Here is a 17,543-nt window from a genome sequence, read left to right as displayed (position 1 = left end):
ATCCCCATACTGTGATAGAGTCACTGCTCTCCACTGACATAGGTCCGTAGCCCTCTCTGCTATCTGCCATCCAATGAATCATCAGGAAGTTTCCACTCAAGTCCACTGAAGATCACAGAAATTTCAGTAATGCAGTAGACATTCACTGGCAACCGTGGGATAAGTTCCTGGCTGGGAACAAAGCTAGCAGATGTTTCTACCAACTTTGATATAGTTTTAGTCTAGAGTTCATACACTGTTTGCAGTCTTCTACCTGCATATAGCATAGAGCACATACACATCAATAATGGACTGGGTAAAACATGTGATCCTTGTGTCGTTCGGTCTTGCATTTCTGCTGGTGCTGATAGATGCAGTTTTGCATACAGATTTATAACCACATTTCTCACCTCAAGTCTACCTTTTCTTTTGATCCTGCTATTGCAGGTGTTTGCTGCTAACAGCTCCTGATCTCATGTCTGGTGTGAACACTGCTCTACACATCAATGGGCCTCTTGCTTAATGCATGGCTGATGAATTGTGACAGTCAATTTGCTCTGTTCTCATTCATATGCTTGAAAAGGAAGCATGAAGTTAATGCAGTACGCTAGCATGCACATGGCAAGTGCATATGCTACTTTCGTTCTGCCACTACGACATAATCTGGAAAAGAGTAACAGGAAGGGCAATAGCATATCAGTAGTACAGGTATTTCTCTCTAGGCAAGCCTGCCTATGTAGGACAAATATTTACATCACAGACTGTTGGATGCTTTTTTTTTTATATGTTATCATTGGGAGGTACTTTTGTATACATAGATGGAATTAGCCTTCTATCCAAAGTCTACAAGAAAAACAAAATCCTAGAAGCAATAGTCTAGAAAATTTTGCAACACTAAAATACCTTTCTTTGTACTTGAAACTGTGATGTCTACCTATGCACAGCCTGGTTGGTGTTGGAGACTGCATTTTTTTTTGTTGTCAGACTCCTGTCTGGAAAACTTTTTTCTAAACTGCAGAGCATTCTTGCTTCTTCTCTTCTCCAGATTAATCTAAAATCCAGAGAAGGTGACAAGAAAAATTGTTGTACCTAACATGGTACAAATAGAGCAGGCCAATAAACTTTGATCATACATTTAAATGGAGCACCCAGGGGAAAAAATACAAAAAAAATTAAAAAAAAGGCTACTTGTCAAGACAAAGCAATTTCTTAAGAGTGAATTCCAAGCAGGTGGCAACTAAGCAACAGACCACCTGAACAGGGTCTTTGATCACTTGAAAAAACAGATCAGAGCAACACAAGGGAAAGAGAACAAGAGATTACGGGGGGCGGGGGGGGGGGGGAGTCTTTTATTGGTTTATTAGAGAGAAAGATGGAAAATATAGCAAGAGACGCTACAAAAAGCAACTTCATGATTTGGAGAAGACAGCAGCTGTAGGAAGCATCTCATGGACATTTTAGTAATTACAATTTATACTTTTAGCAGCTTCTTCTACTTCCACCGCTCTTGCTTCACGCAGTGTTGACAGGAGTACTTGGGGAACTGGAGAAGAATACCACCTCTTCCTAATTCCAGGCTTGACAGAAGACAATTCCCTGCCCTTAGCCCACCCAGTACCCTTGTGGAAAGAAACGCTGGCCAGCAAAGAAGAAAAAGAGATAGATGTACAGAATACCAGAGGAGCTGCAGCGACGAACAGCAGCAAAGCTGCTGAAGCCTTGGATGTAGACCATTTCATGATGTAGCGACTAGGGGCATATAAAGAGTTTACAGGTTTTTGGTAACAGCCAAAAAAAAAAAAGAAAAAAAAGAAAGAAACCAATGCAATGCCACATAACTGCACTGATTATAACACTTGATTTTGCCTGTTGAGGCTGGCAATACTACAAGGTATGTCTCCTCTCATCATTACTCACCTCCTCTACCAGGATTGAGCAAAACTGTTTTTATGCTGCTTGCCATATGAATTAAAATTGCATTTGAAGTTGAAAATTGGGCAAGAGGACAAGATTAGGCCCTGGATTTGTAAGTATTTATATTGGGGAAATAACCTGTACTGGCCTCACAGACAGGAAATGAAAGAGTAATAGAATCGTGAGGTCAGTAGTCAAGTTGTGCTTCTTTTTGTGAGGAACCTTGCTATCTTTTCTAGTGCTTAACAAAGTAGCTACACTCCTGAGGGAAAACAGAGGAGAACATTTTAATTAAAAATGAACATCCACAAAACTTTATAAGCCATTTTTGCAATTTCATTATTCCAGCTAAAGAAGAAAGATACTAAAATATTATTAACATCCCTTAAAATATTTATTAAGGGAGATTTAAATTAGCTCAGTCCAGCACTACTGGAATGATTCCATTTCTTTGTTATATCCAAGGTAAGGACTAAAACAATATTAGACTAACAGCAAAAGCATTGACGATAAAACCTAGTTTCAGAGGTTCTGAAGAGTTTATTTTCCTCAATAATTGATAATTATTAAACTAAAGAGTTTCTCTTTATTAACTGCAGAGTCCACTCAAGATCCTGGGGATCCTGAACCACTGCTTTTTCTCTGCAATTTAAGAACTGCTGCAAATGACAATGACACAGCATAAAATGTCATTTGTGGGGTGAGTACAATTAAAGATTTTCTCTCTGCATTTGTTTGAAGACTGACAGCTCAGCCAACAGGGCAGCCAGGTTTATGCAGCTTTCTGTAAGCTCATTGACAGTTTTCCCTGTGAAACTTTCTTCATAGTTCTCCTCATCAGGTAAAATCCTTCTGAACCTTTGTCAGATGGCTCTTTCGAGAGCAAACAGGATGGGGAGTCCGACCATGAGCAGCTATGAAGTCTCATTAAAAAAAGTCTTTCACACTGTTGTCCTTGTTCTGCATTATAATGATGGTTTGCCATAAAGTGCAAAGAAACGTTATTCTAATGAACAGAGGAGAGCCACCACTACACTGAGGCATGATTAATGAGCTGAAGCCGTTCATGAAGTCATTTTACATGTCTGGCTGGTGACCTTTGAATTTGAAGAATTTTATTGCATGTAAAGTATAATAGGAGAAATTATTTGGTTAGCATACAACGTATTCATGGTTTAACAAAGGGATGTGGAATGGGTTATGGTCCAGGAGAAAAGGCAAAAATGACATTAAAAACAAACAAACAATTACTTCTTTCCCATCCTCTTTTTAATCTTCCTTCAATTCAAATGAAACTGAGAACACGATTCTCTGCCATGAGCTTACCCATGGCTACGAGCACTTGCTCATAAGCAAACAAGACTGTAGCTGACAAACTTCCCTTCCCTTGGCAAGACCAGAGAACTATGGACTTCACAGCAGCTGAGGGAAGATTCAACTTTCTGGGTTGCCAGATGACACAGAAAATAATTAAGAAAATTAAGTTTTTCCCTCCAGAGGTCTAAACACAGTGCATTAGATCATTTCAGAGGTCCCACGGCTTTGAGAACCCCAGCCTGTGTCTCAGTGACCCACACTGTGGGAAGCCACCAGCAACCCCTTTCGCTCATGCAGGGCTGGGGTCAATGAAGGCTGAGGCTAGGACTGCTGGATGACTCATAAAGAAAGAAGTAGAATTGCTTACACAGTTAGGACTGTCCCAGTTTCACCAGGATATCTGGGAACTGTAACCCCCACAAGTCTATACAAAGCCAATAAAACCACAAATCACTAACCTACTTGGCTACTTTCATATATGCCAAGTTGGGTCTGCTTTTGTGCAACTGAACAGAAGAGGAAATAGGGTTCAGGAGACTTTGCTAGTGCTCCAGAAATTTTTCTACCTGCCAATTTCTTCTTATGGCCCTGCTTCTCAGCATGTGGGGTGCACTTCACTGACTAAAAAAAGCATAATGAGGTACAAAATATTTCCCACAAGGAGTCACGTACCCTGGTGAGGCTCGAAAGCATTCCTGATTGACCGAGTGGGGTGCCAGCTGGTGGCAGGAACACCTCTCCTCTCTCAGCAGAAGTGGCAGGCCCACCCACTGGTGCTGAGCAGACCTACAGTACTATTTACTGTACAGTTTGGAATATAAAGGAAATGAACAAAGCTGGTAGCAGGCAGCATGTGAAGGACACAATGAGAAGGGATTGATTAGCTACTTTGTTCAAACTGTGTAATGATCAAAATGACGAATGATCAAAGGCAGCAAAGGACACTATATGTGGCACTGCAAGAATTCATCTACTCTTTTATATATTGCTGCTTCCAGGGTGAGGTAAAAACAGAAATTCTACCTGTTCTGACACCTGCAAGAGGGAAGGAGAGGACAGAAGCTAAAAATACTATTAGCCTAGTTTAAAAACAAAATACTGACATATCCTATGCAGAAAGGAACTAAGTATCTGTTAGTGTTTTCTGGCTCTATTGTGTTTTCATTTGTAATAAGTAATAAAAAAAAGGTAAATGGACCTCAACCCTGAGTATTCAGCTGAGAATCCTTCCTATCCACCTGCCATCCCCTGGCTCAGAGATCTGTTTGTTTCTAGACTATGAGAACTTGCATTGGACAAAAGAGTTTGGGCATGGAAATAAAAACTGGTTGGTGCTTTTCAGTCTCAAAAACAGGGAAAGCAGTCAAACAGTAGGTAGAGAAAGGAATAGAAGTTTTTCCATTCTCTCTGGATCTTCACTCAGTATAGACTAAATCACAATAATAGCTTGTATTTTCTTTTGCATCTTTTCTTGTCCTGCGTGAATGGACAGACAAGGGGAATCACATTTCTTCCCTTTTTCCTTCAAAAATAGTGACAAATTCTTGCAAACCAATTCCATTTATGGTTTTCCACCTACTCTCATTTGACTTTAGTTTCTAGAGCTTCCTTTCAGTTACTGATCACAATACTGCCACAGTATCATGAAGCCTTTAAACAGCCATAAGGCAATATTACCTCTAAAAGAAGCAATTTCTGCTCTCCCTCTTTCTAGCCTCAACCTGTAATTTCTTTCCTTCTTTTGTGTCAGAGTATTTTCAAGGCCAGGTGGTGAACCAGATCAGCAAACCTAACTATAGCAAAACTAATCCAGTCTTATTTTGCCAGGTTAATTTAAAGCCAGCTTGTCCCCTTTTGTTGCCAATTAAGGGGAATACATAAGATCTCATAAAGGAGGACTGGAGCAGTTGCTGGAGGTAGGGCAAGATGAGAAGTCCTGTTTTAAAAGTGAAGTCACCTTACATTGGCTTGAAATAACTACTCAGCTATGGCCCCTGACATAGATGTAGCCACAACAGATACGCTATCACGGACCCAAAAAATGACTCCATTATCAAGTTCTAGCAAGGGTAACATCTTCCCACAGAAAACAATTTTCTGATGAATCTGTATTTTTCTGACAAAAGCAGTGAAAGGGCAACTTTTTCAACACTCTTCACTGTTAAGTATTTTCTACACCAGATACACAACTGCACACATGCTTTAGGCAAGTTTAGGTGCTTGGGAACACACACTACTCTGCGACAAGAAGTACTTATTTTCCAGAGAACCCCTCTATAGGAGCCAGGCAGTCTGTCTCTTGGCAGACTTAACAATGATACAGTACAGTGAGAAAATGTGATTAGTCCAAGGTGTTAGTATGACATCTGTAGATTTTGAGAATTCACTAGTGGGGTATTACACTAGGGATTTTTTTTTTTTCCGTGATATGGAATAGTACAGTTTAAATTGTCTAATGAGAGCAGAAGAGCTAAGTGGGATTTGATATTTTGCTTAATGAGGTGTGCAGAAAATTGCTAATGGATTTAATCTGCATAAATTTCTTCAAGCATACATATTCTCATGCACCCACACACATTCACCCTAAAACTCAATCGTTAATGATGAATTTCATTTGTTCCCACATCAGAATTAAGAATATTTAATGAATTGTAATGTATAGTTAATTATCATATTCATCACTTAGACCCTACATTGAGGCTGGGCAGGGGAGGTAGCTCTTGTTACAGCTACAGCAAATGTGGTAGTGTGACAAACACCTAGTGTAAATGCAGGCACTTGAAAATAAGGCTTGCAACAAATGGCATAAATGCTAAGTAACCAGGGTGCATTTCCAAGGGGAGATTAATTCTTTTTGTTGTAAAGCATCTTTAGTGGATGATACCTTCTCCTCCAGACGTACACAAAAATATAATCAGAGTGGGGCAAAAAGTATCAAACATTGATAAACCCCTAGCAAATCTGGAAAAGAACATGTGAGCAATTCATTGGTTACCAGAAAGGGTTCATTCTATCACTAATTTCACTTGACATTGCATAGAATGGAAGGCAGGCAAGAAACAGGAAATACTTTCGTCAGCAAATGAAATGTATACAATGCATGGAATAGCATTACATGAATTTTCCTTCTCAGGTGAATAAAGGAGAGGGAATGTACCAGCAGGGCACTTTATCTGTATAAGCACAAACCTAAGGTTGGAATGAAGAGAAAAATGTCTAATTTCACACGAGGCTCCTTAATCTCTTGCTACTAGCAACTAATAACAGATTTGGTTTTGAACCTTAACAAATCCTTTTGCATGGAGCAATTGTCCAATCATGCCAATTACAGGTTTGTGAAACTAACTGTTTCTGTAGGTAAAGAAGGAGTTGTGAAATGACAACTATGACAAGGCATAGGGGATGGAAGTTACTTCAGGGGTGAATCTGACCCACTGTCCATTAGTTAAGCACCAACGTGTCTCTGATTCCTTTTTATCTTTGGTGAAAAACATTTATTGGTTTTTGTTGGTAGTCAGCAAACACATCTATGACACAATAATTAGCAAGACATCTCTGGATTGCTTGTTGAAGCATATAATCTTAGAAAGGTAGGGGAAGAGGAAATTAAAACAAGAGCGCATCAGTGAGCTGGTAGTAGTTTCAGAAGATTTGCATTGCTCCTGCCTCTGGATATCCTTGTGGGGCTAGCCATAGAGACACACATATAAGAGACAGGTAGAAAACGGACAAAACACATGCAGAGACTCTTGTACAGATGAATGCAGTTAAAGATTTCAGAAGAAAATATTTTTGGACTTGCTGAATGCAGCCATTCAATATAACTTACAAAAGATTTGTATTCATTAGCAACAAATCTCAAATCTCTTTTGGACACTATCATTACTTGCATTCTATCTTTTACTTATTTTGCCCTTAGAATTTATATTTCAATTTTACTGAAATGTATTGTATTGCTTGCTTTTCAAGAAAAATATCCCATAAATGCATTATGATGACAAATACCTATATTAAATGTAATACCAGATCATGACATTTGTATCCGAGGCTTATTTTCTAAAAACACTAGACAGAGTATTATTCCCATGACTCTGTACCATTCAATATTTTCATTCACATTTAGTTTGTATAATCTAGCATCCTTAAGAAAATTATTTCAGATAGGGACTAAGATAATAAGAGCAAATTTAAATGGAAATATTCCATGTCCAGAAATAATTATATCTCAGCTGACAATAAGCACTTCTTTCCTGAGCTACCTATTATCTATTCATGTGAATAAAATAACAAGACCATCTGGCAATTTCCAAAAAAAGTTACAGTCACCACCTCTGTTGCTCCTGGCCTTTGCGGGGAACATCACAGAGGCTTGATACATCAGGCATGAGGAGCTGAACAGTTTCATTCTTTCTATTATACACACGCAGTTTATTCCTGTCTTTAACCAGTACATTTCAGGACTCAAGAGTTACTCGAACGCCCTTCATCAATAAAGTTATTCCATAATAAAGGAGTGCATGAATTTCAAGTAAAATATGTATTCAGAGCAACTCTGTGGACTCTATGCCTTATTATGAAGGCATAAGGCACCTTCAAAGTGGGAGTCATGTGGAGATAACAGTTTCTTATTTTTACGGAAACAACTGAGTATATTCATGCTGTACTTTGAATATAGATTGGCAGCTAAATTCCAGCCAAAATTCACCTCCAGGTTTGCACTGGGGCAAGCTTCAGACAACTTGATGGAGATGAGGTGAGTATTATCCCTTCCACACTGTACCACAGTTTGCAACGCAGGTGTGTGAGTATATTATGCCACGTACACTCACCATCACTAATCATATTTGCTATTCTTTCTGCAGTATCACACATTTGACATTGAACAGGCAGCCCTGGACCATTTCTGCAAGGACTTTGCTTTAACACTGCCTGCCATCAGGGCAGATAGATGTGATCTGTGCCAATCAACAGACACCCCACAAGCAGTAGATGGATGAAAGTGGGTCAGGGAGTACAACAAGCTTTAATCCACTCTCACCTCGGCCACAAAGGTGAAGCACTTTGAGTTGAGGCAGTGCCTGTATAAAAAACTATCAAGGCACTTTCCTGTTTGCTTCTAGCAAATACGCACATTTAGGAAATACTAAGGAATATTGGCTATGCTTCTAAGCTGCCTTGGGAAGGTCTTTTCAGGTTTAAAACTGCAGCAGTAAAATAAACTTACTTTTTCATAGAGGTGTAAATCCCCACCTGCCAATGCCAATTGACTCCAGTCATACAGACAGTAATATTTAGATAGATTTCCTGGGCTTTCTGCCATTCATTGTGCAATGGTAGCACATGAAGACAAAGTTTATAGTGATCAAGCTTTCAATAAAACAACCATTCACAGGTAGGGAGTGTTCCAAACGTGAACTTGAATGGTCTTCTAATACTCTCAAAACTCTCCCTTTCCACAACTCCTTCCCCAGCTCCACGTATTAAGCCACGGAGCAATTCAGTCTCCCTTCACTGCCTCCCCTTGCTGCCCCCTACAAAGCTCTGCCATAATTTATTTAATTAAATACATTTTAAAATAAAACACAAAACTTTCAAAAATATGTGAAAAAAGCTCTGGTTTTGTACCACTTAAATGAACTATGGGAAAACTCTTTTGGAAATAAATTCTATTATACTAAATGCTAAATTATAATAAATTCTATTATACTATACTATTATATTATTATACTAAATTTCAGCACAAAACAATGTAAAGAATTGAACCTGCAAATGTTTGAACTTTTACGCACAAAAAAAACTGAATTATATTACACTAGTGACAAATTACTAGTTTGTTTTATATGCATCCATGATTTTATTCCTTAGAGATTTATGAGGAGATTTTATTATTTTTTTTTTAACCTCAGTAGAGCGTCCGTGCACCTCTACAACTAAATTCTACAGCTGGATCTCAAAGCTCAAAAGAAAGATATCCAGTATCAGATATCTAGATATCAGATATCTAGGACCTAGTCCTAGAATTTCAAATCAATATTTTTCACTTTAGTGTTGCAATAAATAAAACAAAGTCTATTCATATAATCCCTAGTCTCCAAATACAGCTGTGACAGTTTTGATAATGATTTGCATGTAGAGGGTTTTTTCTTTCTTTTTGAGAAGGTGATACCTGTACATTAAATAAGCTTATGCTGATTCCTTAGTCCACATTTCAAATGCAGAAGTAATGTACTGCATTACAATTGCCCTCTGGTTTCCATAATGCAGTCCATTTTTAGCAAACACTTACATTGACTAATTTGAAGTAGATCATAGAGCCGTTTTGACTCAGGTAGTGAAAGCAACTGTTATGTAAGTACTGTTAGTTATATTGGCTGTTGTTTAATAAAGCATAAATTGCTTACAAGGCTTTTAGATAAAGTTCCTAGAACTGACATGTGCAAATACATTCTTTGTGGTGTGTAGTATTAATATATTTTCCATATAAAATACCAATAATGCAAATATGAGAATGAATTCTAATTATGAGCTATATTTGTGAGGCTGTCGACTCTCACAGAAGTCATAAGAATTATACGACTACAAAAATTTTAGAGCTTTAGATTCTAATTTATTAACTTTCTATAGACAATAAAATAGGGAAATGCAGAACTGCTATCTGGCTGAGTGTATAGAGTTTTGTTTTTTTTTAATAATATTTTATGTTGTGTTAATTTTAGGTATTAAATGTCATTTTAGGAGGTTTGGAAGTCTTGCTGCAAAATCTGGTTTTCATCAAATTAGAATAAAAACCTCACAGCAGCAGGAGAGTAAACCGAAAGCAGTAGATCAGTAGACACTTCATTTATAATTCTTAGAGTAAGCCCCTGTCATGATTAGTTTTAGGAAAAAAACTGGGGCAGTTTTTCAGTAACTTAAGAAAGAAGCAAGTTGGGCTGTAGCTAGTCACATCACCACGTCTCTATTATGCAAGTTATACATAAGTTGGCTAAGTGAGTCCATATATTTTGTAGCTGCTCTACTGACCATTTACAACCAAAATGATTTCCACATAAGTGAACTAATATTCTTTACAGTTGCAACACTATTCATATCTAAACTATCCAGAAAGGGTACAAGGAAATATCTACTGCTTTTCTTATAAATAAGCAAAATTGTTACATTTCATAATCTGTTTTAAGACCAAGTACCTGACCCAAATGTTGACATAACACAGGGGAATGGTTGGAGACATGACAGGCAGAGTATAGCAAACTTATTGGAAACGTTTATTAAATTTCTATGTTGGCCTATCAGTTATGTCACACTGGGTTATGTCATTCACATTTCATTGGATCACATCATGCCTGTCAAATTTTAATGGTGTCTGACTGGCAAAACACAATCTAGTATAAAATTTGATTTTATCTTACCTATTTTGGGGTTTTGAAAAGCACAGCAGATTATATGTCCTTTGAAGTATCATAACTTTCAACATATTTTTTTTTTGTCAACTTGCTCTTCAGCTGAAAAAGAATATTCACAAGTGACTGCCACATGTAACATAATTGTGCAATAAATTGAGACAAGTCAAAATTATACAGTCCAGGTAACAGATGAGCTGGCTAGCTACGTTTGTAAGAGTGACTGAGGTGTCAAATGATGATTGAAATAAGATACCAAGTGCTGTCAGCTCTACACTTCAAGCATTGGAGCATATGGGATAGACATAACAGGATCCCTAAGACATACCCCATAGTCATTGTGTCACACAGCTACCTCTATGTACTCTTAATGGTACTGTTTCATATAAGTTGTTAACATAAAGAAATAAAATGTCTCCCATCACAATGTCTCATTTGGAAAATGGAAAATAACCAACAGATTTACTTAAAATAAAAGTTTTTTTAAAAAAAAGAAATGCTTCAGGAAAAAAGGTTAAATGGTGAATGCCACTTAATTTGGACACCTAAAATATTTTTCATCCTTTCCAGTAGGCTATCCTTGCCACACCATAACAGAGAAAGTGAAAGGTATCCCTTTTGCTGTCTTTAAATACCTTGCTGTAGGGAATGTGCTCCCCGTGTTTCCAACACTGAGTAGTATTTTCTGCTGTAGACAAAGCAAATGAAGAATCCCCCTTTAAGAATAAAATAGTACTCAATGGAAGTAAATGTGACCTATTCTGTGACAGGAAAGAAAAAAATTAACTCTAAGTAGCCAGAGTGAATTATAGGTAATCTAATTTTTAAGTCTCTTACTACCTACAAATACTTTATTAAACACTGATGCATAGCACATTTTCCTTCCCTCTTAAACTCAGATATCTATTTAATTTACATGCAATACTTTAAATGCATTTATTTAATACAATGCCTACACCTCTGTACCACAAATTGCTTTTATTTGTCATAAATTCTAACGTTCATTTTTTATTCTGCTTTGAAATACCCAGCCAATCCTGTATTTCTGTTCTCTCAGGCTTTGATATATTGGAATCATTTCCCCAGGCAGCAATCAGCATTGATAAAAGAGTTTGGAACGCAATTCACAAATAGATAGCATATTTATGTGTAAGAGAACCAGCACTTATTTTCACTGTGTATCAAAACAAACACAGGAGCACTTCTGCTAGAACTGAGCTCATGTGGTCAGGAAGATACAGGTCAGATTTCAAAAATGGCTCTGATTTACAGCATTTGTGGGGTTACTTTACTTCTGGAGATAAAGTTCTGTGCTCACACCTAGGAGAGAAACATCACCTCCCAACACACACACTGCCAGCAGCACAACCTCCCACCCTGAGGCAGGTTCCCCTCAGCTCAGGGCCGGGTATCTCCCAGCTGCCCGCCCACACCTCAGCCTGATGGTTCCCTCCTTCCCCTCACAAGTTCCCCTGCTTCAGCATGGGCTGTCCCCCCTCAGCACCTCTTCCTGTCAGGAATATTCACCTGCCCTGCTGCGGGGTTGCAGTGGGCATCTGCTCCACCATGGAGCACCTCCTCCTGTGATCGTGGTGTTCCCTGGGCTGTCTCTCACTTCTTTTCTCTTCCTCTCTTTTTCCAGCATTTTCTGCCCTCTCCCCAACATGTTTCCACAGAAGCACCTGCAGCACTGCTGACAGGCTCAGCTGCGCCCTGCATTCCAGAACCATCCAGAACCACCCGGAACCAGCTGTGGTGGGCCTGGGGCAACCCTGACCTTTCCTAACGAAGGCCCCACCACCAGCCCCCAGGCCCAGACAGCCCATGCATGCTCTTACAGAGCAGCTGCGACTTTCAGCCTTGTTTAGTATTAGCAATCATCTCAATTACAAGTATACCAGCACTGTCACAGCATCCAAGATTCACAAGACATATCACAAAGTTGTTGCTTCCTTTAAAAAGGAAACAAAGAAACTGAAAAATAAGCCACCAAGCCACTCTAGAAATGCAAATCTATTTAAAAATCAAAATGTATTTATATTTATATTTATTAAAATTATTATTTTATTTATTAATTTATTAAATTTATTAAATTTATTAAATTTATTAAATTTATTTACATTTATAAATTCATTTATATTTATAAAATCTATTTATAAATCAAAATTCAGTACAAAGATGCGAAAAGATTGGTGCTTCTGTATCCCAGTATGGTTTCATATACATTGTAAACGAGTATGTTTTATCTGCTTCTTTCCAAATTAACAGATGAAAGCAATAATACGTTAAATTACAGAATTTTGCTAGGTTTTCCAATAAACGTATGTGATGCACATGACAGAAAGCAGACAACCGGTCAAATCAAATAGTTGGGTGAAACAAGCAGATTAGGACAAAATTTTCAACAGCAGCAACGTCAGCCTGACCTTCACTGTGGCCCCCTGTGCACCTGGGCCAGTCTCAAGAATATATATTGCAAGTGTATCATGGAAAGATTTCTAAAAGGTAAAATAAAAATCAACAAAAACAAAATCAGACCAGCTGTCTGGATCTGGAACGTACTTCTGCCATTCTCAATGTCCATTTGGTAGGTAACAGAGTGTCCTGGCAAGATCAGAGACCTGCTGTGCCAATGGTGGCTGCCTACGATTCCATAAGATATTCTGAGTGGTAAAAGGATACATAACACATGAGAGGAATCATGACTTTGGACTGATACTGAACCTGCCATTCTTTGTTTCCACTGCTTTGTCCCTGTAACTTTCATTTAGGTACATTTCCATTTGAATTAATGACTAGAGAGCTAAATGCTGCTGAAATTGGCAAGTGATAGTAACAGTTCTTTAATTAGACTCATTGTCCCCCCAGAATAAATATGTTTACGCTGACACATCATTGCAGAGGCATACATTTCTCCTGACTTTTTAGACCTGTGAATAGCAGTAGAAAGTCCTGTCAGATAAGCCATCCAGTTTTCCCGACTGCAAACTTAATAAAGCCTTCCTATTCTCTTCAACAGGAAGACAGAGGTGTTAAGTCGATGATGCAAGGGGCCATCCCCATCTGTTCTTTACTATGCCTTCTATTTATTTATTTATCTTTTAATTAAACACAAAGATAAAGTATGCACAAATTACGTAGAGCCAGCCAACTTCAAGAAAGTTACCAACGCAATCACAAAGTGAACCTTAATGCTTCTCAATATTAGGATCATTCTGTATATGTGCCTCTCAACAGAGACATTTCACATGCTGGCTGGTCTGGGAGATGAGGTCAACATCCCTAAGAGCCAGGTAAATGCCAGTGGAACCTTTCACAGGCACGTCAAACTGGAACACACACCAATAGCAATCACACTTATAAACCTTACTCAATTACAGGCTTTTCAGCTCAGGATGAAAAACATGCCTGCCCTAAAGAAATGCATTTAGGCTTTCTCATTTCTGAGTGGTGAAGGAATGATGTCAGCCATCCATTATTGATCTCCTCAGGAAAGAGAGCATAAAACAAAGCAGCTCTAAAGACACTGATAAAACAACAGAGTTGTGCTGACTGGCTACCTTCATTTAACAATACCTTCACTTTAGAAAAACATTCATCTTTTAGGAATGTAAAAACCTGCATCCAAAAGATGACTTCAATTGAATAGCAATTACTATTATTTTTTAACATAAGTGACATCTTTAGGCCATCAGTCATTAAAAGGTAAATGTCTTAACATGAAATACTGCACAGTTAATATGAAATCTTTTTCTCCCACAACTGAATGATAATGTATAGCACATCCAGTCTTTTACGTATAGAAAGACAGAACATTTAATCCTAACAAGTGATTTGCAGATTTTCATCACTTTTAAAGTGTTGCCTGAATCAGATTTGGGAAACTCAAATTTAAAAAGAGGGGAAGGAAGAAGAGAAAAAAAAAAACATTTTTTTTTCTAACTTTTTATGCTTGCACAGCATTCACATTCCTCACACTATGAATCCTTTCCATAAAGCACAGTAAGTTTCAAACCACACTATGAAAGCAATCAGTAAAATTCTGTAAACAAATTATAAGACCTCTTCAGCTTCCCATACAGCAGTAGTGATCAGTGTGTGACAGTATAGGCATGCACCCCTTCTACAGTCTCCTGGCACACAAGGAAACTATGTACAACATGAGACATTAAAATACTTCCAGAAGTTCATTAATACACCTTTCTTGCCCACTTACAGAGAAAACTGTGCACATTACTACATCACACTTACCTGGAGTCTTCTCCCTACCCTTCTAGCTTTTAGTGAATTTTCACTCCTGCTCCATAAGAGGTATTTCTCACTCCAGAAGGCACTGCATTTCAGAAAACAAATTAATGTCTTTCTACCAATTACTAGCATCTTCTGAGTCTCCGGAGAATTATTGTACAACAATTAAAGATCTTCTGAGTGAAAATGCTATATTAATGGAAGATTACTAGCATGCTTCCTTCAAAACTTTTCAACAGCTGATTTATCATTTTGGTTGGCTTCACTTGCAAATTATAAGAACAGAGGCACAGCACCTGTACCAGCACTGGATTCTCCAGGTGATTTGAGTGTTCTTCAGGCATTCATCTAACAAGTTGCAGTTATTTATTTATTGCAGGGTTATTTTTTTTTAAATTTAATTTAATTTTATTTTATTTTCTCTCACTTTTGAAATGAGAAAATTTCTTAACACTTATGGGATATTTTGGGTTACATCTAATGGTAACTACTGGCAACAATACCTTGTTCAAGTGAATTAACTAACACTGCTTGTAAAATTAATAAGCAAAGGAAAGGTCAATTTAGTATACTCTTCCAATAGACATTTTTGGAATATGTCAGCAATACAGAACAGCAAATTAAATTACTATTTATGCACAAGTAGCAAAATATATACACTGGCAACCTTTTGACTGAATTCTAAAAGACTGCCCTTTTTTAAGGCAGCTTTTATACAAAATTTCATACTGTTTGTCTCAGAGTTAGGTAATTATGACTTTTTTTTAAACTCATCTGGACACTGAAAAGTGAAATATAATTTTAAGTATTAAATATTAGCCACTAAATGAGTCACATTTTGAATTGAATATTTTTCAGCAGTCTGAAAGGAATAATATTTACCAAAAGATTCATATTTGAGAAATATTATGAGAAAACATTGTTATATATTAAAAAAAAAAAGAACATATAGTTGTTATATTAAATAAAAGTTAGCTAATATCAAGCAGAGCTACAGGCTGGGAGATGAGTGGTTGGAAAGCTGCCTGGCAGAGAAGGACCTGGGAGTACTGGTTGATAGTCAGCTGAATATGAGCCAGCAGTGTGCTCAGGTGGCCAAGAAGGCCAACAGCATCCTGGCCTGTATAAGAAGCAGTGTGGCTAGCAGGTCGAGGGAAGTGATTGTGCCCCTGTACTCGGCTCTGGTGAGGCCGCACCTCGAGTACTGTGTTCAGTTTTGGGCCCCTCACTACAAGAAGGACATGGAGGTGCTCGAGAGAGTCCAGAGAAGGGCAACGAAGCTGGTGAGGGGTCTGGAGAACAAGTCTTAGGAGGAGCGGCTGAGGGAGCTGGGGTTGTTCAGCCTGGAGAAGAGAAGGCTCAGGGGAGACCTCATCACTCTCTATAGGTACCTTAAAGGAGGCTGTAGAGAGGTGGGGGTTGGTCTGTTCTCCCACGTGCCTGCTGACAGGACGAGGGGGAATGGGCTAAAGTTGTGCCAGGGGAGGTTTAGGTTGGATATTAGGAAGAACTTCTTTACTGAAAGGGTTGTTAGGCATTGGAATGGGCTGCCCAGGGAAGTGGTTGAGTCACCATCCCTGGAGGTCTTTAAGAGACGTTTAGATGTAGCCCTTAGTGATATGGTTTAGTGGAGGACTTGTTAGTGTTAGGTCAGAGGTTGGACTGGGTGATCTTGGAGGTCTCTTCCAACCTAGATGATTCTGTGATTCTGTGATCTATCAAAAAAATCAGACATGAGTACTTCTGCCTGAGGTAAGGTAAATTTTTACCTTTAAAGCTGGGGAGGGGAAATCTCATTTCTGAAAACCTTCCTATCTCTGATCAGATCAGACTCCATCTAGATATTGAAGATGACAATTCCAGAGAATCAGCATCTGGCACAGGAGGATGACTAAAAGTTCCCACTATTCAGTAACCAAGGACTTGTTGCATGTTCCTATAGGGATGCTGGTGAATAGAGTGGCTTTCCTCTCTTTCAGAACTGGGGAGATCCAGTTTGACCATCAGTGGCCAAGATCACACTTTAATTTGTACAACTGAAAGTAGCTCCCTGGGCTACTTTAGGGAATGGCCCTGGTAGCTGAAGCAGCTGCCGTGGCTCTCTTTGCCAAAGGCACTTTAGAGGCTTGCAGATGTCACTTGGTCTCTTAAACCCTGTAGGTGGGCAACAGTGATTTCAGCTCTGATTACAAGTACCAAAATGTAGAATTTGCAGAGATGCATTGCATAGAAAACCTGACTCATGGCACAAGCACAGCAAACAACTACTACTGAAGGCAGAAGTGTCTGCAAGGAACCAAGTTATTCCTGCACACAAAATGCTGTTGGGGAATAATAAAGCCATGCATGTGATTAAAAGATTTGTTCCTTTGATCAGCTCATAATCCTGGCCCAAACCTCTTATATTATCAAGAAACCACATTTGTGCATTTTCCCATGTTGCCTCTAAGCTGGGAAGGCTCTCCTTGAACATCTTCTTCCAATCCATTTATAAAATTCTCATTTGCTGCCACATGAATGAGAATCTTGATGATATTGAGACTAGCTTGCAATTATATTTTAACTATTGCATACCTGCAAATGCAAAAAAAAAAAAACACCTGCATAAGACTGCATGCATGATAATATGCAGATGCAAACGCATTTCCATATGTACATTTGACATTGTACTCATGCAAATAAGGA

General features: G+C 38.4%; 1 protein-coding gene and 1 long non-coding RNA gene across 20 annotated transcripts in view; one reads left to right on the top strand and one right to left on the bottom strand.

Annotated features, from left to right (window-relative positions):
* Positions 1 to 17,543, bottom strand: part of LOC310905657 (uncharacterized protein) — a 251,501-nt gene that overhangs the window by 135,421 nt on the left and 98,537 nt on the right. For 9 of the 19 annotated variants that reach the window (XR_014589195.1, XR_014589196.1, XR_014589197.1 and 6 more), the window contains one exon: positions 10,620 to 10,712. The exons of 9 other annotated variants lie outside the window; for them this stretch is intronic. Coding sequence is in view for 6 of the 10 variants with exons in the window: in XM_083852262.1 (XP_083708388.1) it covers positions 10,620 to 10,684 (65 nt within the window). In the remaining 4 variants the exon portion in view is untranslated. Of the gene's footprint in view, positions 1 to 10,619; positions 10,713 to 11,245; positions 11,299 to 14,861; positions 14,944 to 17,543 lie in introns of all 19 variants that reach the window. One more of the 19 variants, XM_083852263.1, reaches the window with a different exon arrangement.
* Positions 16,681 to 17,543, top strand: part of LOC310905661 — a 34,860-nt gene continuing 33,997 nt past the window's right edge. The window contains exon 1 of the long non-coding RNA XR_014589212.1: positions 16,681 to 16,808. This is a non-coding gene — a long non-coding RNA (uncharacterized lncRNA). The remainder of the gene's footprint in view (positions 16,809 to 17,543) is intronic.

Source organism: Anser anser, assembly GCF_964211835.1.
Source record: "Anser anser genome assembly, chromosome: 11".
NCBI classification, from domain to species: Eukaryota; Metazoa; Chordata; class Aves; order Anseriformes; family Anatidae; genus Anser; species Anser anser.
This window is presented reverse-complemented; position numbering and strand designations above follow the sequence as displayed.